Here is a 21,449-nt window from a genome sequence, read left to right as displayed (position 1 = left end):
GATCCCAAATCTGGTCTGTCATTAAATTGCCCTCTAACCTTGTACCTAACTAGGGAATGTTTTGGTACCCATCTCCTAAGTAATTGTGATTGATTGTGAAAGCTGACCAAAGGTAACAATGATTCTCCTAGGTCAGGGAGAACTAACCTCTAGATCAACCCTGTTTATATCATTCATCTTCAGCAACAATGTTTCATTGACTATCTCCTTAGGCTATGTGTCTCGTTAAGTTCCATGGAAACATATATGTAGAAAATTGATTGTGTGCCAAAGAAGTATGTACCCTATATAATAAACAAACCTCTGCACTATGGCAGAACACTGTGTGATGCCTACACACCTGGGATTGAGCACACAGTGCTTCTCATCTCCATTACTTGACCAGATCTTCACATCTAGACAGAGCGAACCCTCACCCTCAGGGAGACTGCTGGATGGCTCCCAAATTTTCATCATCTAGCTTTTCTGTAAGCATCATGTAATACTCTTCAGGATTTCTTTTGACCTTATTATTTCTTCCAGTATCTGGGATCAGATGAAGAAATTCAGCACTCTTTTTTGCATTTATCCAAGGCATAAAAATTTTGATCTGTTCCCTACTCCATGAGAGTAGCCATTACTATCCTTTTAATGCCTCTTTTCACTAAAATAAAATCCTTCTTTCGAATACAGTTTAAACAAAAACATGGCATTTCCAATGTCTAAATATATGTCTCATACTGTAAGCTGAGTTCATGAATCTTTTGTAAAGAAATTGGTAAGAAAGCTCATACAATTCTCTTCCTATTTCCCACCTCATATAGATGCTAATATTTTCATGATATTCTTCTTAAAAATCCCAATACAAATTTAGTGCATTCTTATTGTACCTCAGAAACTGGTTAGGACTATTATCCCTGGGAAAGTCACAGGAGCTCTTTTGGTTTCAGGCTCCTCGACTGTAACATGGACATAATGATATCAAGTGACTCCTAGGGTTCCTATGAGGATCTAATGAGATAATATTCATAAAGTGTATGACACACACTAGGAAAAATAGGCAAATGGTGATGTTTATTTTTATCATCAGAATTGGGATTATTTCCTCCTTTGATTGCTTTTCTCCTTAAACTGTCATTCTCTTCACTGCTCTAGTTCCTGATTTTCATGATGAATTAAATGCATTCCCATTCCCCAACTCTTTTCTCCCTGGATAATCTCAGAGTGAGATACAAGATTTCTTGCTGTTTTCTATTGCTGTTTTTCTGGGTTCTAGATTGTGAGCTCCAGGACAGCCCAGACTGGTGTTTCCTTTCCTTTGTATGCTCAGGGCTTAGCAAGGTTCCTAGAACATATTTATTATTTAATACATGTTTACTGACTGGGCCTAGCGATTATATCAGGCCCAAACTACCAGAATCCTTACATTCTGTCTTGTGAACATTAAAAATTCTCAGACCCTACTTCATAAGGTTGGATTGTGAACCTTAAAAGTTTCTCAGACCCTACTTCATAAGATTTGGTTAAGACCATTCCCCATTTTAAACAATGAAGAAACTTAGAACAGGAATGTGAAGACCTCTACTCCACCCCTACTTAAGCCTGCTTTAGAGGAAGATAAAGTTGTAAACTCTTTGCTGAACAATGAAAAGTACTTAAACCCATACTTATAATAAGGCTGTGCCTATTAAGTTCTTAAGCTGTGCCTATTTTTAGATCTAATATAAAAGGATGCTAAGTACCTATAAAGGTCAGGCAACTTGTGAACTTACAAGGAGCAAAGAGGTGAGAATTAACTCAGAGATTCTAGTCTACTCAGGTGTGAATTACTCAAAAGATTAGTCTACTCAAGTGTGAATTAAGAATGGTCTGTCTTTTGAAAAACGTCTACTGTGATTGGTAGATGTAAGAATTTAGGAGAGGTGACATAGGAGGAAATTCCCTTTAAATAGGAGCTCAGAGAGAGCTGAAGGACATTCAGATTCAGATGCAGATTCAGGATTGAGCTGGTGGAGTCAGCTGAGATGAAGCTGGCCTGGTGTCACTAGAATGTTTGCTTGGACAGATCTTGTGATGAGTGATTAAGGACTATCTTTCTCTTAAGGCTTAGGCCTGGGTTGGCCAGGGCTGCCCTGGGCCGGCCTATCTTTTTCTCATTATTCCCCTTTTCTCTCTTTCTCTCCTTTTCTTTAATTCCACATTTGTATTAATTAAAATCTCTATAAAACCCAGCTGACTTGGGCATATTTCATAATTGGGAATATTTCCCTGGCAACCATCTTATATTTGATTTAAAACAAGACACTGTCTTGAAAACATTTTCTGCAGGCACAATTTAATCCATCCACTCTTTTATCTACTACAATTTAAGTCTTCCACTATTTTAATCATTACAGTTTATGGCCTCAACTATTTTAATTATTACAGTCTCTCTCCTGGCAGGTAAATGCAGGCTCTGCCCTCAGCTTCTTTTGTCACTCTTTTGCCCTTATTTCTCAGCAGTCAAGAGTAACTTCATTGGAATTAGAGCAGACCCAATCCTTAAAATCCCATGGTTTCTCTCTATGCTCTCACCTCCCTAAAGTGAGGTGCTGTCGGCACCTGATTGTCCAAGAACAGGACAAAGACTGAGCCCCAAAGACCTGGAAAGGGTCTGGAGCTGATGATGTAGGGAAAGCTTAGCCTTGGATCTCTTCCAAGTAAGGCGGTATTTTCCATTTCTCCTCATGGGCTACAGGTCAATGGAGAGAAGGAAAATCAGTAAACCAACTGCCTGGTTCCACTATACACTGAGGTTCCCTGATCTCAGCTGGGTCTTCACCATGGCAAATATAGAAATAGGTGTAAATGAAGAGGAGTGATAAAACACAGGAGAAGAGATGATTGACAGATGAAGAGGCAGAATGCACTTAGGGATGCTGGGGAAGTTTCAAAGGACACAATGGGGAGTTGATCCCTGAAAGTGTGAAGGAGGATCCTGAGCTCTGATTTGGGAAATCTCATCTCATTGAATAGCCTGAAGTGTCCCAAATAGACTGCTGTGCCTCTGGTGTTAATTAATGGTAACTTTGATGGTCAGGCATATAATAGAGGCTCTTTCACTAGAGTATTTATAGTAAGGGAAGTGCTGGAACAATGACACTAGGAAATAAGGTTAGAGGAGAAACTGGGATTTTCACTCTTCCCTCCTCACCCATTTCCTATGTCTTTCTGTTGATTTTAATAGCTCTTCAGAGAAGGTAAGTTAACAGAAACCTTTCAATAGATTAATTTCACAATATAATATTGTTATAAGGGGATTTATTTTAAAGGAAGAAAGTTAGGGAGTAGGGATATGGTAGAGGGAATTTATGGTTTCCCTAATCTATTTTTAAATTCAATATATGGCAGCAAGGTTGATTTGTCCTTGAGGGGAAATTGTTAATAACTTGAAAAGGATCTTCAGAGCTAGGCCCCAATCTTTCCAAAGTTCAATTATTGGTCAGGAATTCAGAGCAGTAGTCTGGGGGCTCCTCTCTCCCAGTTCAAGAGAGCAGAAGTGAAGTTTCATATGTTTGCTTTCTTAACTGTCTCCCTGACCAAATTCTTCTCTGGAATCTTCCCTTCTCTTCTTGACTGACAGTCCTCCAAGCTTCCATTCCTTGCATCTGCTTGCAAGTCTCTTTGTTGTAGTAATCATTTTCTCACAGGCAGGACTTATCCTAAGATGGCAGTCTGTATTTCTGACCAGAAAAATCATCTATCTCTGTTCCTGAATTTAGTTTAAGTAAAATATTGTTTTGGGGAAAAGTAAGAATTGCTTTTAGACTGGTCTCACCTGTGACCACAGCTGAGAACTCAAGATCAGTCTGAATGAATTATTTTAAGGATCTCATGAATCCCACTTTCCTAAACCTTTTCCCCTTACTTCACACAATAATGAAGTACTGTTAATTTATAGTGAATGCAGTCAAATAAGTCTTTGGAATATATGACAGAGTTCAAATAGGGTGTCAGTTCTAAAGAGACTTTGGTTAAGTCAAACCCAAGGTTGGCCGTCATTACTGGACCTGGACAGGGTCTGTAATCAGAAAGGCCATCTAGGGGTGGCAAGCACTTCCCTAAGCTCTGGAAAAACGTCAATCTTTACCACATAGTTGACTCTTATTTGAATATTGGATGCTTCTCTCCCTGTACTGAGGTTCCATCACAGGGACATCCCTCTTTGAAGACTTCTGGCTAAGGAGGAAGTCAACCCTGCTAAGATTCAAACTCCATCCAGCTTAGCTTAAAATAGCATCATCTATAAGAGTTTTATTTCTCATTTTACAGAAGGCAATTCTGTGACATCTTCCTCAAGGATTGCCTTTATCACCCACCACAGCAGCCTTCCAAAGATTTCCCTGGTCTCCAGCTCTCCCTTGTGGCATCCTCCCAGTCCCTGCCTCACCTTCTGAGCTGAGAATTTGGCCTCATAGTTCACTGAACAACAGCTGAACCTCTGTGCAGAGTTCCCTTAACCTCCACATCTCACCCAGCTCAGCTGCCTCCTTTTCCTTTTTGGCCTTAAGATCAGAGGAAAAGGTCATTCTACTCCTAAAGAAAATCTCTTTCCATGAGCAAAGAATCCCATCTCATCCCTCATCTGAGCCCGACTATTCCTTCCTCCACTGCCCCCATTGTGCTTTCATCTTCAGCCTCCCCCACACTAATGAGGTAATGACTCTTTTCCTCTGGGAACAAATAAACCATTTCTCCCCATTTCTCCAAACACTCACTTAACCTCTTCATCCTGATGAGATACTGTCCAACAATGGTTCTTGGGTTCCGGGATAAACTGCTAGCAATGACCATTTGCAGCCAGTTGTGCCAGTGTTTTTCACTTGTTTTCTCTGCTATACTTTACCTCAGAATCCCGAGTCTGGCTCTCCTGAAGCCCCAGGCCACCTCCCCCCAGTAGACCTCTCTAGTGTTCCTTCCCTTCAGAGCCTGTTCTCTAGTGAATGGCTGCCCTAAAACTGGGATCTAGAGGGCTTCTATAGAATTGTCAGCATGCTGTTAACTGATCTGGTAGAGGGTGAGCTCAATGATGGCAGGAGATATCCATTGCAGCTCTTTATGTCCCCTGTAACTTAGCCCAGGACTCAGAACAAAGCCAGCACTGCTACATGTTTCTGGATACTAAAGAGCTCAGAGGGGATAAGCTCGGCCCTTCTGGCACCTGCAGGAGACTTCCAGGGTCCTTTAGTCCCAAACACTGACTTCTAAGAGGGTCACAGTCTAATCCCATGAAGGAAGCAGATAGGAAATGCAGTCCAACAGCCTCATCTTACAGATGGGGAAACTGAGGCTCAGGGCTTCAGTGAGTTGTCCAGGGAGACCCTCCTGAAACCTCTGAAAAATAATTCCAGGTTGTGTCCTCCTGCCCCCAAATCTAGCCCTTGATTCAACAGAAAACACAGAAGGCTCTGGTCACCTCGGCTCTCCCAAACTTCTCTTCCCCTCCCTTACCTGGGCAGTAGCTCCTCAGGCCTTCTTGCTCCAGTGTCCACAGGGCTTCCCTCTGCTCCAAATAAGAGATCATGTCTTCTGGGGCAGCTGGAATCCCTGGGCAAGGGAGAATCATTCAGGGAGGAGGATGGAAAGAAGATTGCCCCTGAGTTCTCTTTAGGGAAAGGTTGGGGAGTCCAAAGACACCTCTCAAAGCGACTCTCTCCATGGTATTCCCACAGGAGTCTGCCCTCACCCCTCAGTGCCTGTAATGCAGGATTCCAGGGTAGGATTGGCTTGTTACCCTATTGGGGGGCCTGGAATGAGCAACAGACCCTTCCCCCATACTGCTCTGGTCCATTCTGACAGAAACTCCTCAACTCCCACACTGGATCCAAGGGTCAGTGTTCTGAGTTAATCTGGAGCCCCAGACCCAGGGACCTCATGGGATGAGATTTTTTTTCCATCACCCTGTCTGCTCCTCCCCACCTAACACCTCTCTGATTCTCCTGGACTGTTCTCTTGGGGAGTCTCTGCCTCCTCTCCTGGGGAAATCAACAGTACTCCTTGGATCCAATACTGTCCAGGCCACTCATCGTAACAATCCCAGAGGAGGGCAAGCAGGGCCTGCAGGAGGCTTACTGGGACTCCTGGAGGAGAGTCTCCAAAGCATTTAGTGAGGGGAGAGGAGGGAGGAGAAAGTGGGGGAACCAATCTGGAAGCAGAACGCTAGGTTCTATTGCATTTTCTTCAGAGAAGGCTGGACTCAGTCCATAGTTTTCCTTATCCAGAAATAAGAGGCAGGTAAGAGGGAGGGAACAGGGCCCTGGGATTAGAGGCAGGAAGGCCTTGGTTTACATTTTGCCACTAACAGTTCCTAAGTGGGTGCCTCAGAACAAGCTACTTAAACCAATCTATTTCCTCATCTGTAAAATGGAGGTAATTGTGTCACTAAATTAGGAAGATGAAGGTGAGGAACGAGTGCCATAATATTACAGAGAAAACCCTCAGCAGAGCTCCAGGCAAAGAGAAGGTCATTATAAACACTCCATCCGTTCCCTCCCTTCCTCACTGGTTCTGCTGGAACCTTAGGGCAAAAGGTGGGAAGATTAAAGACAAACCTGATCTCATGGGGACACCTAGGAATTCCGAGCTACAAGGTGATGCTGTTTAAAGAGAAAAAGATGCCTAAAAAAGATCTACTCTAGAGGGGAAGAAGGTAGGAGGAAAACCCTCCTGAACAGTTTTCCCAGATGAGTTTAGGAGACCTAATTCTGGGCCAGGGAGAGGCAAGATGGAATCAGCTCTGAAATTATTTCCACATCTGAGATTCTCCAATAAGCATTTGATCTCAGACTTCAGGAGCACCAAAGGGAACCCCCAAGGTCCTATTAAACAATGCAAAGTCCTTTTACAGGAGAACCAGGGAGCAGGAAGGGCCTGGCTCTGGGACTTGGAATACCAGCTCTCGGCCCTTCTTCATGACTCCAAACTGCTGCCAAACCGGCCTGCTGCCGAGGGCAATATGCCCTTGTATAGCTGACTTGGGCAGCAGAAAGAGGACTCCTTACCCACAGAGAGCAGGTTCTGGACATTCTCCAGCATCACCTCCTTGTACAGCTCCTTCTGGGGAGGGGATAAGAGGCGCCACTCCTCCCATGTGAAGTCCACAGCCACATCCTTGAACGTCACCACCTCCTAGAGTAGCCCAAGTCAGAGCACAGAGGGCTAAAAGCCACATCACCATGAAGAGCCCACCTCTGGTCAATTACAGGAGGAAACTGACCCACAGACAAAGGAGGGGTCCAAAGGTCCCACCCTTTTGTCAGTGTCAGAGCCAGCACTAGAAGCTGAGTCTTTAATGGAATGGAAGTTTGGGGAAAATAGCTCTACGATGCTCTGGAAGGAAGCGGAGGAGTTTCTACTGGGTGAATGGAAATATCTAGAGGACCCCCATTGCATCTTGGATCCCAAGGGCCCCAGCAGTGGGATGTAGCTGTCAGAGTCACATGTCTGTGGCCATGTTGCTGTGTCCCAGTGCAGCCAGCATCAGTGTGAGAATCATCAATGTGTCAGAATCTGAGCCAGGGAGGGGGGAGATGGAGAATGTAAAATGCAGGACAGGGAAGGAGATTTACAAAAAAATACTATCCACATTTAGAGGAATAACTTCAGGAGTAGAAACACAGAAGAAAAACAACTGCTCAATTACATTGGTCTATGGGGATATAGACTCTAAATGATCACCCCAGTGCAAACGTAAACAATGAAAGAGGTTTTGATCAAGGACACATGGAAAACCCAGTGGAATTGCGAGTTGGCTATGGGAAGGATGGTGGGAGTGGAGGGAAGGAATATGATTCTTGTAACCAAGGAAAATGTTCTAAATTGACTAATTAAATAAATTTCTTAAAAAAGACTGGAAGTAGACACAGCCAGATCACAGGGTGGATAAAAGTGCCAGATCTGGAGTCAGGAAGACCTGGGTTCAAATGTGACCTCAGTTACTTCCTAGCTGTGTCACTCTGGGTAAGTGACTTACTTCTGATTGCCTAGCCCTCATCACTCATCTATCTTAAAACTGATTCTAAGATGGAAGGTAAGAGTTGAAGAAAAATAAAACCAACCTTTTCCATTTTGGGCCATTTACTTGACTGTGTGAATACAGAACTAGAGACAGAAGGTTCTGGGTTCAAATATGACCTCTTACACTTCCTACCTTTATGACCATAGGTAAGCCACTTAACCCCAGTTATCTACATCTTACTCATCTTTTGACTCAAAACAGATACTTACCATAGATTCTAAGATAGAAAGTAAAGGATTTTTTAAAAGTCTGCAGCTGAAGGAATCCAGGAGGCCAGGTTCCCTAAATCCAAGAATAAAGACTGGGGAGTAATGAATAAGAAGACAGGACAGAGGGCTTTGAACACCAAACAGAATGTGTTGTATTTCATCCTGGAGGGAATAGGGAGCCACTGAGGTTTAAGGAATAGGGAAGTGATGATCAGAACTGAGATGTAGAAAATTCACTCTGCTGGGAGAATGGAGGAGGCCTTAGAGTGTGAAGAGCGTTGTGGCAGACAGACCCAGCAGATGGTTGTCTTAATAGTCCAAAATGGAGGTTTTGTGTGCCTCCACTAGGATGATGATAATGATACAGGACAGAAGGGGGTGCGTATTGGAAAGATGCTGCAAAGGTGAAACTGACTGGTCCTGGTGCCATATTGGATATGTGGTTAAAGGACAGTGAGGAGTCAAGGTAGACTCCTTAGTTTTGAGCCTCAGGGAGGATACAGCTACAGAGAAGGTGGGGCTTCTCTCTAGGTGAGAGAGAACAATGTGTTTGGGACACACTGAGCTCAAGATGTCTTCTGGTCAACTAGTGGGAAATCCCTATAAGTAAATTTGAGATGAAAGACCAGAGTTCAGCACAGAGATTAGGGCAGAAAGTGTAGATCTAAGACTGATCAGCAGAGAGATGGTGCTTGTATCCCTGGGAGTTGATGAGACCACCAAGTAAAGAAGTTCAGAGGAAGAAGTGTAGAGGGCCAAGATAGGGCAGCAGGAACTCCCTGACTCTAACCCTACTGTTATAAGATCTAGAGGAGGAGCCAGCAGAGAAGACAGAGAATCACAGGTCAGAGAAGGAGGAGCTAAACCAGGAGAGAGAGAGCTGTGTCCCAAAACATTGACAGAAGAGAGTATCAAGGAGAGGAGAGAGTGGGCCAGAAGCATCAAAGGCTCCAGATGGGATTGAGAGAAGGAGGCTTGAGGGGGGTGATCTCTATGGTCTCAGAAAGAGAAGTGCTTACAGGGGAGGAGGTAAGGAAGAGAAGGCAAAGCCTTAGAAGATGGAGACTCTACCTTGACATGGAAGGAGGCTCCACTGATGAATGTTCTTTGTGGCAAGGAAAACCATGAATCAAGCTTTTGCATTTCTGCCCACTGAGTTCGGGCAGACATTGTTTGGAATGAGATGGGGGTGGCCGGGGGGGGGGGGGGGGGGGGCAACAGCTGGAGTAAGAGAAGAATATTGTGGGATAAACTGCTAACAGAAAGGGTCTTTGCCCACTGAACTCGGGTGAGACTGGATCAAAGACCAGGAGCTCTAGATCCCAACCTGTGGAAAACCTGGCCTCCATTTCCCTTACCCAGAAGAAGAAGGTTCCTGTATGCTAAAAAGCATCCATTTGAGAAAGAACAAAACAGCTACAGTTGCTGAAAAGGGTTGATCCCTTAAAGTTAGGGGATCATCCCCTTTCAGCAGCTATAGCTGTTGAAGAACCTTTCCATCCCTTGACCTTCCCAGGAAGGACACTTGCCTTTTCCTTAGTAGGACAGAGATAGTGACTAGCTAAGAAGATAGATAAGCTGAAGCTGAGCCATCTTGGCTGTGCTGAAGAAGCAAGGGTCTCCTATTCCCACTCACTTAATCCCTTTCTTGGGAACAGAGCAGGCAGGTTACCCCTGGGTAAGAGGAAGAAGACTGGCAGGATAGAGATCATGTGGTCAGGATACTTGGGAATGATTGTCTACCCTTCCTAATAATCTATAAAATATACATCTGGGAGAAATATCATTCCAATTCTTATAATGGGAAGACTCGAGGACTTGAGGCAGAAGCCAGGGAGCAGCCCAGGGGGACAATGTCTTCCCTGAGGACCCCACAGAGCAGGGGACACCCTCGGGCTCTGCTCCAGACCAGACTCCAGAGGGAACAGGGGAGAAGCAGCAGAGAAGAGGCTGGGAGGGAGGCAGGCAAGCAGAGAGAGCCAAGACAGGATCCCCAGACAGGGAAGGACAAGGAGTCAAGGGTCGTCCTGGGCCCTCACCTGTGATGGGAGAAATCCAGACTGGGATTCAGTGCCTGGGGGAGCTCTGGGGGTCTAAGCAGCCCCAGGGCCAAGGAATCCCTGCCAAAGGCCAGGAGAAAGCCGGGACCGGCTGTTCTTGGGAAGGGCTCAGAGCCAAGGAAGGGCTTCCTGGCTGAGGGGCTCCCATCTGGGCCTGGAATGCACTTACCTGGCCTGGCAGTCTGTCCCTCTCCAAGGCCATCCCTGGCACTCCAGGCTCCCTGTAGAGGCAGCAAAGGAGCCCCAGTCAGTCCCTCTGGGGAGCAGCCTCCATCTTTTCCTAGCCTCATCTCCCCACTCAGGCTGCTGCTCCCCACTTTCCCCCACTTTCTGGCTCCTGAATGGAGCTCCAGCCAAAGCTCTTCCCAGCAGGCCTCCCTTGGCCCAGGGAATGTCTGACTTCTCTGCCCTTCTGAGCAGCAGGAGCTGGCCTGGAACCCCCCTCCCGGGGTCCTCCCTGCCCTCTTTCCCAGTGTAGAAAAGCCTATCTTCCTCACTGCCTTTGGGCTCCCTCTCTGGGCCAGTTGCTCCTGGTGGGAGCTGAGCAGAAAGCTGGCTGGATCTCCCTCCCAACTCGGGATCTGGCTCAGATCCATCCCTCCTGGGGCCAGCCCTGAGCCTCTGCACCCTGAGCTGGGCAGGGAGAAGGGACCCAGAAGGGCCCAGGATTTCCCTTCTCTTCCCAGGCCCCAGGCTGCCCCTCAGGGATCTCCATGGGGTGAGGGGCCACAGGAGTCCCCCAGGGCCAGGCCTGCCCTAAGGGGACCAGCCCAAGGGCCAGGGGGCCAAAGAGGGGCCTCAGACAAGGGCTTTGGCTCCTGGCAGGGCACATAGGGGGGAAGAGGGGGTGGCCTGAAAGCAGAGATCAGGGATCCTCCCTGAAGGTTAGGTCTGAGGGCAGCACAGAGGACTCTCTAAGCAGGAGTTGGGGGTCAGGACACCTGGGTCAGGAATCCCTGGATCCCAGGAATGGTCCCTCTCTTTCCCTAGACCCCTCCCCAACCTCTAGACTCGACCCCAGAATTGAGATCCCCCCCTGGGCCACCCCCACCAGGCTGGGCAGGAGAGAGCCCTCCTCCCCCTGCACCCCGTCCCTCCTTCCATCCCCCTCATTTCTGCCCCTCCTTCCCCACCCCCCCCAGAACAAATCTAGATATAGCCTCAGGGAAGTGGGGGAAGCAGACAGCTCCAGGTGGAAAGCAGGCCCCATGGAGGGGGGTGAGGGTGGGGCTAAGGGAATATGAGGGCTACAAGGGGATATCTGGGCCTTCTGAGTCGGGATTGAACATTTCAGGAGAATTGGGCAGGTGAAGGGGGGTCAGTATGGATGGGGGGGAGGAGGAAAGCAGGGTGGGGGAGGGGAGAGGGAAAAACCAGGAACAGGGCCTGGGTGAGGCCAAGGTGGGCTAAATCTGACAAGAAACAGGCCTAAGCCAAAGCCCTGCTCTCAGGAGGAGGGGGAGGTGCTACAGTAGGACCCACTGGGAACTCTCCTATCCCAGAAGTCCTCAAGTGCCTGCTGGAGGCACCCTCGGGCTGGAAGAGAGTCATGGGCTTCTAGGAGATCCTCCAGCCAGGAAGCCCTTCCAGGGGGCCAGGCCAGGTTCAGGGTTCAAAGACCAAAGGGGGAGCCTCCAAGAGCACAGGAAGGGCTTGATTGGAACCCAGGCCCTCCCCACTGCAGGCCTGGCATTGTGCCCAGCAACCCAGGTGGGGCTCCCTTGGCCAAAGGGTAATCCTCCCTGTGGGGAAGGCCCTCCTCCTACCCTTAGCTCCCACCCCTCACTGTAGGGCCTTCCTGGTGCTCTGCTGGCCTCCTGACCTCTCTTTCCCTTCCTGTCAGCCTACATTCAGCCCCTGAGGTGACTTTCCTTTGGCTCAGGCTATCCCCCCTCCCCTAAAATCCCCCATGATGCTCTTTGGCACCCCCAGACTTATAGGTGCCATACCCCTCCTCCCTGTCACACCCTCTTCCCTGGGCCACACCAGCTTCCTAGTGTGGAGCACCTCCAGCTCCTGGCCAGGAGTACCTTCTCTGGCTGTCCCCCAGGGCAGCTGACAGGCTCTCCTTCCCCAGCTTGGACCACTGCCCTCCCAGGCTTCCAGATAGTCCAAAGGACAATCTCACCTCCTCCAGGAAGCCTTCCTGAACTCTGCCCTCTCTCTGGTCATTATTGCCTGTTTAGCCAGTGTAAAAGGGAATTCTTAACACCTTACTCTAACTTAACTGGGCAAAGAGCTGGCTCAGTGCATGTAGAGTCAGACCTAAAAGAAGTTCTGTTACCCTGGAGACCAGCCTACAGGAAAAGGAAATAGAAATTGCCCTTAGAGAGGAAGTGTGCCTGCAGGCAATATTAATATATTCATGGGTGGGAGAAGGAAAGCTAGAAATCCAGGGAAAATGGGTGAAGGGGGAAGAGAGAAAGAAAATGAGTGCCAAAAAGGGGGGGAGGGGAGAGGGAGAGGGAGAGAGAGAGAGTGTGTACAATTAAGGAAGACTCAGAGATGAAGGCTTCAAGAACATGGGCTCCAGTATGCATGCTCCTCTTATGGTGGAAGAGAGAGAGCTAAGTTTGTCCCTACTCCTTTATTGGAGACTCAAGGAATGGGGAATGGGAGGGAGCTAATGAACATGTGACACAGCATACAGAGCATTTGACATTGGCTCAACTGACAACCACAAGATCAAAGAGGTGAATCAAACATGTAACCTGGAAGGGAATCTGGTCCCTCAAGGTAGGAGCTACGACCCTGTGGCAGCTACAGTCCTGCCCAGGAATTCTCCTAACCTTAGGTCTGCAGGTTTGGAGAGTGCTCACAATTAATAAAGTACCAATTAAATGCAATGATCAAGAAATAATATGACCACGAGTCTGGTACATGAGCACAGAGTTTCCAATATTAATTCATCAATAATACTTTCAAGATTAGAATATCCCTGCGATGCCACAGAAAGTGATGTAGGAAGGGCAGTCAGACAGGGAGAGATAAAGGCAAGCCCGAAGTGTGAAGGGGGAAATGGGGCCTCTCACTAACCTTTCCTGAGAGCAGGTGCTGCCGCTGGCTCTGGCTGGGGACAGTTTGGCTGCTGGAGAATTTCATGGAAGGAGAGTGTGTGGGTGGGCAGCTGTCCCTTGTTTAGGGATCCAGTTGGAATATAGAGACAATAGTGTAGTTTGGGCCTAGTTAGTGAGGCTCTCTTAAAGAACAGTTTTTAGGTAGTTTATAGATTGATATAAGAAGTTTGGGGTAGGTTTTAGGCAGCTCTAAGATAGATCCTTGAATCTCTCTTTCCTTCTTTCCTATTTTTGCTCAATTAAAACAAAGCTTTGTTAAACTGCTCTCCTATCTTTGTTAAGCTCCTAATTTTAACCCCTACACTAGAACAGATCCTGCTTGGGGTGACTGAAGCAGAGGCTGCCCAAAGCAGTGGGGAGGGGGGCAAAGGGGGGGAACAGGAGCTGGAGGGTCTGGGGCCCAGAGGCAGGACTACTGGGTCGTTACAAGGCCCGGTAAAACTGCACCTGGTACAGGACCCCTGGAAAACCCCTCCAGGAAGGTCATTTAGCAGGAAAGATAAACTGGAAATGGAAGGAGGAGACTACAGCGGACCCCTGTTAGAGAGCAGAGTAGCCACAAGGAAAATTGTATCCCGCAGGAAATTCTCAACCCTACGCTGCAGGTCTGGCTCTGCTCCACCCCCAGTTCTATCTAAACCCAGCCAGCCCAGCCCAGCCCACTCTCAAGAGTCCCAAGACCTGGCGGGGAAAGGAAGGGCTCCCGGCTTTTGGGGTGGATCCAGGAATTAGGCTCAAGGAGGCACAGGCGGGCGGGAGGTGGTCTGCCCCAAAGAGACTCCTAAAAGGGAGAATTCGACTTCATGGCCAGCTAGGGTCAATGCTGCAAGCGGCTCCCAGCTCTAACTTGTGGGAAGGAGAATGGTGCTCTCTGCCTCCCTCCCTCCCCTTCCCGTGTAGGAGCCAGGCCCCTCCACATCTGGCTCCTCCCCAGTCGGGCCCACCTTTCCCGCGGGCACCTCTTTCCCGCTGTCCCCCGCCACCACTTCATAACTACCTGGGCTTGAAGTGACAGGTGCAGGAAGTTAAAAGACCGGCTATGGATCCAAAGTGGGAATATCTTTGGAAGTGGAGGAGGTGGGACTCGGGGCGATCGTCACTTCCTCCTTCCAAGGTTCCGCCCTGCCCCATGGGGCTAACACCCCCCCCCCTTCTTCATTCCTGCATACCCAATATGGGCCCGCCCCTCCCCTGCGGCCCGAGGCCCAGCCCTCCCCGTCCTTGCAAGCCTGTGGAAGAGCGCTGGGAGTTGTCAGATCAGTTCCTTCCAAGGAGTCCTTCAGATCCTTCCCCTAATGAGGAGGTCTCTGCTGGGCTCCATCTGAGCTGCCGGCCCAGGAAAGGGCTGAGGAAGGCGAGAGCCAGGAGTGAGGAGAGAACCAGCTCGAGTGGAGGACCGGGAAGGTGGGCTGTGAGCCTGTCAGTCAGGGGCAAGAGCGGAGGGATCCGTGTCCTTTTGGCTCTCTCCGCCTCCCTACCAGGGGGCAGGCTGGGACTCCTGATCTGCAGAGGAAGGCTGGAGGACCCCCAGCGCTCCCCCGGGTTCGGGGGCCTCTGACCTTGGGATCACGAAGAAGAAAGCCGTTGTTTCTCTGAGCTAAAGGGCTCCAGCCTCGGGGGAGGTTTTTCTTCAAGGCTGCAGCAGCACTGCGGGAGGGAACCGATCCTCTTGCTGACAGTCGTCATGTCCAACGACTTCTGGCTCCATCTTCCTGATGGTGACAGTGTTGTCTGGTCCAGACCCAGGGCCACCGGAGCAGGGAACCCCAGACCGCAGCGTGGAAGCGTCCTCCATCTGGGGCTTGGGAGGTTGCTCTCCTGTCTGCTGCTACGAGGCTAAACACTTCCTAATATCCTGATTGGTTCTGCAGCTCTTGGTGGCTGTTTCTCCAGAGGTGACAGACAGGTAGGCTGGAGACAGTCAGCAGAATTGCTCCAGAGGAAATGTAGAGGGAAAAGAAGAAGCTGAGAGAAATAGCTGGGATGAAGAAGCAGGTCCTACAGTGTGTGCTCTTTGGAACACACGTTGGAATTTTGGACTTTGGAACCAGAAAAGCAAGTGTACTGAGGAGGAGACCAACCCTGACTGCCAGAAGATTGCTGCTGAGATAGGCTTTGTTGGCTTCAGGGATCCTGTACTGAAATGCAAAGAGGCCTCTTGGTAGTCAATGCTGTACCCATGTTGCCCTAGAAAGGTATTTAAGCGTCCCAACTGTGGAAAGGAAAACTGAATCAAGTTTTCGACTTTCTACGCTCAGGTGCAACAAACAGCAATCAGAATGTTAGAGAGAAGATATTGATAAAAATGACAGTTGGTGGGGGAAGGAGCCTCTTGGAGAGTGACAGTTGCTCTTGAAGGGCTTTCTCTTTCCTGGTCCTCAAGACTGGAAGGAATGCTCTCTCCCTGTCTTGGGATAGAAGTACTTCTATTCCTAGATCTTTCCCAACTGTGTGCTCTACCTGGATTCCTGTTATCCTGTCATTGAACAAAAGGATTTAAGGGTAGCAGTTTGAACTGTAAGGCAGGTCTTTAGAAGACACAGGCCCAACCAGCTCTCCAAGTCAGAACCTTTTCTTCCTCTTGCAGTCTACTGCTAAAGACTTTGAACTTAAGCAAACTATCACATATTAGCATAGACAGGAACAAAGGAAACCCTCCACCAGGCTGGGAGGCATGGCCTCAGCTCAAAAGCTGAGAGAATCAAACCCAATCTAGGGAAATCCTAATTCCTTCTTCCCTGATACCTTCCCAATCCAAACTTATTATTAAGATTCATCTTTATTTAAATAACCCTAGATGGTTCATTATCATTGGAAGTACCGGAGGAATCTTTAAATTTACTCCCTGTAATTCTCTCAGAGAGTCAGGAGAAAAAAAAAGCATCCCACTTTTGCAATACTTGAAGATATACTGGAGTCTCTTTGGGCCACATCTTCTTCTGATGTAGGCTTACTTAAGTCGGATATTCCTGTGCAGATAAAAACTAAATCTAGCATACCTCCTTCCATTCCTCAGTATCCCCTCTCAAAAGAGGCAATTGAGGGAATTACCGAAGTAATTAACTCATTAATTGCACAGGGAATAATAATCCCTTGTAAATCTGAATACAACACGCCCATCCTGCCCGTTAAAAAACCAAAAAGAGGGCCTGATGGCAAACATCTCTATAGATTCATGCAGGATTTGAGGGCTGTGAACAATCACGTTATAAAGAGACACTCCATAGTTTCCAATATCAATACTATTATTTCTTCTATTCCTAGCACAGCTACATACTTTACAGTAGTAGACTTGTGCTCAGCCTTCTTTTCGATACCCTTACACGAGAACTAGAGGCATATCTTTGCTTTCACCTGGCAGGGCCTTAAATACTGCTGGATTTGTCTGCCACAAGGTTTCATAGACAGCCCGAGCTTATTTGAGCAAATTTTGAGGCAAGATACAGATAATATAAAATTTTAAAACAGCAAATTAATCAAGTACGTAGATGACCTACTCTTGGCCTCAACAGATGCGGAAACATGTCAGGAAGACAGCAAGCACCTTCTTTTGGAATTGCACAAAAGAGGTCATAAGATCTCTAACGATAAGGTTCAGTGGTGCCTCCCTAAAATAGAATATTTGGGGTTCATCCTGTCTGCAGGTGCCCGCTTGATTTCTCCCAAACAAATTGAGAATATTCAAAATTTAAGTGCTCCTACCACTAAGAAACAGTTCAGAGCAATTTTGGGAGCAATAGGGTTTTATAGACAATGGATTCCTTGCTATGGGGAAATTACTAAACCCCTTATAGCATTAACAAAGGATTCAGTTCCTGAACCCCTCAAATTAGAACCAGAACACCTGTCAGCTCTATCAGATCTAAAAAAGGCTATCCTGTCTGCCCCCTCTCTAGGCATCCCAGATTACAACAAGCCATTTACTTTGTATTTCCATGAGTGAAGAGGGGTAGCTTCAGGTGTTTTAACTCAGACTTTGGGACCTTCTCAGTGCCCAATTGCCTATTATTCTGCCCAACTGGACGCAGTAGCATCAGGAGCACCACCATGTCTTAGAGGAGTAGCTGCTACAGCCTTACTAGTGACAAAAACTGTTGATCTAGTATTGGGATGCCCATTGACAATTATGTGCCCACATGAGATAGAAGCATTGTTGTTAAGACATAGAATACAGGCATTTTCTGGTCAGCGAATTACAATGTATGAAATAACCTTGTTAAACAATGAAAACATTACCTTGAAGAGCTCTTCAACTCTTAACCCTGCCACCTTGCTTCCAGATTTACCAACTTCAGGAGAACCATTACATAGTTGTGAAACACTAGTGTCCATGGCAGAAAAGCCTCAAGATGATCTCTTGGACACTCCCTTAAACAACTCAGACCTGGTCTTATTTACTGATGGTTCTTTTATGAGAGATGGCATATGCTACACTGGAGCTGCTGTAGTCACAGAATTTGGAACTGAGTGGTCAGCTTCGCTGCCCTCTAATATTAGCGCTCAAGGGGCAGAACTCATAGCTCTGAAACATGCCGGTATAATTGCCAAGGGGAAAAAGGCAACAATTTATACAGATTCTAGATATGCTTTTGGCATTTGTCACTCAGTCGGGATGCTATGGCTCCAGAGAGGATTTTTAACCTCAGCTGGAAAATCCATAGCTAATGCAGAAATTATTAATGAAGTTCTTTCTGCTCTCAAATTGCCTGAAGCCCTAGCTGTAGTTCATTGCTCTGCCCATACAGGTGGCTCTGACCCTGTCTCTAGAGGAAATGACCGAGCTGCAAAGCTAGCAGCCATAGAAGGACCTGGATTAATGTTAACATTAACAACCACTGATGATTTAAATTTATCACTTGCCTATAATGAAAAAGAAGTGGAAAATGGAAACAAAAATTTAAAGCAAAACAGATTAATGGAGTGTGGGTATCATCTGAAGGGAAACCCCTGCTCCCTAGATGTTTCTATCACCAAATTTGCCAATCTGTGCAAAAAAAAAAATGGTCACTTTGGTACCCAGGGCATCGTGAACTCTGTTAAGAGAGTATGGATAGCCCCTGGTATAACTACCATAGCCTCTAAAGTGTGTTCAGCCTGCTCTACCTGCCAGGCATATAACCAACACGCCTTTCATGGCAAAGCCTTTGGTGGACATCCTCTGGCTTACACACCTTTTGAGTATCTACAGATAGATTTCATAACAATGCCAAAGTCTGGATGTTATAAATTTTGTCTAGTCATAGTAGATCAACTGACCAGATGGCCGGAAGCATTTCCTGCGACCCGAGCCACGGCAGCTTTTGTTGCTAAGGTGCTTTTAAAAGAAATTATTCCTCGTTTTGGTCTGCCAGCACGTATTGATTCCAATAAAGGAAGTCATTTTACTGATTCTGTCTTAAACCAAATATATTCTTGCTTGGGGATAACTCCCAAATTCCATGTTCCATATCATCCCCAGAGCTCAGGCCAAGTTGAAAGGATGAATAAAGAACTTAAAACTATGATTGGAAAATTATGCACTGAGACCCATTTAAAATGGTCTGAAATTCTCCCTCTGGCCCTATTTTATCTTAGAAGCAGGCCTAGAGGAGACTTACATATTTCACCTTTTGAGATGCTTTTTGGACATCCACCTATACGGGCTAAGCCTTTCTCCCTGGCATATAGCTCACTATTAGGGGGAGATACTACTATTGCTTCCTATATACAGGAATTACAGCATAAACTGCGTGAACTTCATGAATCTGGAGCTGCAGTACAAGCTGGACCACTAGACTTTTCACTTCATGACCTGAACCCAGGAGACAAGGTGTATATTAAACATTTCCAGCGTACTGGAGCAACTCAGCCTTCGTGGGAAGGACCATTCCAAATATTGTTAACTACTCCAACATCTATAAAGGTTGGAGAAAAGGACTCTTGGATTCATTGCTCACATGTAAAGAGATCATTTTCTGCTGAGACTGATTGACTGTACCCTATCACATGCATTGGAGATAATAATCCATTGACAAGTGGATTCTGTTTTTTGAGGGCTCAGTGAATTACTGATTTTTTTCTTCTCTTTCCCTTATTTTTTATTATTGCTTTTCTTTTGAATATTTGATTTTTCCCCTTTCCTCATTTCTTGTACAAAAGGTACATACAATTAAAATTTTTTCCCTCTCTCTCTGCAGTAATATAAGTTTAAATATACATACCCAAACAGCTTTAGACTGTGGGAACCTGCCATTTATTGATAAAATGTTATGGGACTATGATTAATGTTTGTGTCTGATTCCAGGAAATGGGATAAAAACAAGGAGCACACACTTTACCTGAATAGTGCCAAAAGAGCACACAGGAAATACTAATGTGGACTCGAGGTTGCAACACTTGACATACGTTGTTGTGCGACTTCCTTGTATCTACACTCTATGAAATACTCATACAAGAATAAAAATTTGACCATCATGCTGGGTCCCTATATCCTTGAGAATGAAAAAAGTCAGACCAGGGAATGACTCTTCCCTATCAAAATAAAATTCTAGTTCCTTTCCTTCTTATAATATGACAACTTCCTGTAGTCTTGGCTGCAAGTGGGTAAGTGAAATATTACTGCATTCTGTCATACAGATTTGTGGGATAGAAATTACTGTAAATTGGACCTTAACAAAGGCCCATTATGAAGTTATTCTTGTTTACTCAACATTTTATACATAGATTTTGGTATTTTAATTCTGATTTTGAAATTTTTTTCTTCCCTTTCTCCCAAAAGTTTAACTTTCTTCCATATTTTTCCCTTTATATATTTTTGTTTTTTTGTTTGTTTTGTTTTTATTGTTTTTGAATTCTTTTAATAACTGACTCATATACCCCCATAACTCAACAATGCATCCTGAGCTGAACTGGATTTTTTTAACACCCACTTCAGGGGGGATTGTATTTTAATAAAATTCCAAGATTTTGAAAACTTTTTTTGTTTGAGAAATATCTTCAAGGAAGAAGCTAGCTAACTCCTAAATCCAGAGAATGAACTGTTGCAGAAACATGTCAGAAAACCTACATTACATCAAGATCAAGAATGAACCTTGGGGTGTGGTTGCTTGAACTGAAGGTTGATTGAATTTATTTTGAATGTACACTCTTCTGCCAAAGCGGACTGCCCCCTAATTGGATTTTGTCAATATGCCCAACAAAACATTGGTTTTTCTGTCTCTCTCTATTTCTCCTATTTTCCCCTTATCTCTATTATAATTTCATAGCTAGTATGTTTACAAGACCCACTGGAGAGATTAGTCTTCCTTGGGCCTCAGGGGGGATTGTGAATTTCAAAACAACTGAACCCTGTTCAAACCATTCTTTAGAGGATGGGATTTGGCTATTTCCTGATCAATAACAATAGAGATACTTGTAATAACAGAATCAGGTCTTGGAAACTAAAGTCTCCACACTACTCAGGGTAAGAAGATTTAGGAAGGGCTCCAGCAAAGCTCAAGATTTAATTATTTGAGAATATGACCTTCAACAGATATGTGCAAAGGGGACAGACCTCTGGGCGGTCCTGGGTTAAGCTAGAGCCACCATTGGCACAGGTGAGACACAGGAAGTGAGGTAGAGGACAGCTAAGGAGGCTGGGGACTTCCTGTGTGGAGGAGAGTTGGTGATTGGAGCCTGGTGCTTGGAGTGGAGGCCCTGAGACTATTTCTCCATTTTGGTCATGTGATAGGGACTGATCTCTTTTCTTTGCCTCGGCTATCCAAGGCCTTGGGCCTTTGGCCCAGTCTAAGCAGAGTGGGTATTTAAGCCCTATTCCCTTCTCTCCCCTTTCTCTCTCTCTCTCTCTCTCTCTCTCTCTCTCTCTCTCTCTCTCTCTCTCTCTCTCATACCTTTCTTCCTACTGTTTGTAATTAAAAACTCCATAAAAGGTTGACTGCTGACTTGAGTTTTCATTTAGGAATTACATAGCTGAATTCCTTGGTGACCTTAAATTAATATATATCAGTCTTTCAAAGTGATTTCCATATCACATTATAATGTAGTAGCACTTCAGTTCACATCTGTTTTCCTATTTGGATAATATATCTGA

The 21,449-nt window shown here is 46.1% G+C and overlaps 1 protein-coding gene across 1 annotated transcript in view; it reads right to left on the bottom strand.

The window, feature by feature from the left end:
• LOC103104114 (zinc finger protein OZF-like) overlaps positions 1–14,479 on the bottom strand; it is a 122,851-nt gene extending 108,372 nt beyond the window's left edge. Inside the window, exons 1-2 of the mRNA XM_056812530.1 lie at positions 14,379–14,479; positions 10,474–10,525 (exon numbers count right to left, since the gene is read on the bottom strand). Of these exons, the coding sequence (XP_056668508.1) occupies positions 10,474–10,506 (33 nt within the window). The 5' untranslated portion in view covers positions 10,507–10,525; positions 14,379–14,479. The remainder of the gene's footprint in view (positions 1–10,473; positions 10,526–14,378) is intronic.
• Between the last annotated feature and the right edge of the window lie 6,970 nt (positions 14,480–21,449).

This window comes from Monodelphis domestica, chromosome 1, assembly GCF_027887165.1.
Source record: "Monodelphis domestica isolate mMonDom1 chromosome 1, mMonDom1.pri, whole genome shotgun sequence".
Classification (NCBI taxonomy): domain Eukaryota; kingdom Metazoa; phylum Chordata; class Mammalia; order Didelphimorphia; family Didelphidae; genus Monodelphis; species Monodelphis domestica.
This window is presented reverse-complemented; position numbering and strand designations above follow the sequence as displayed.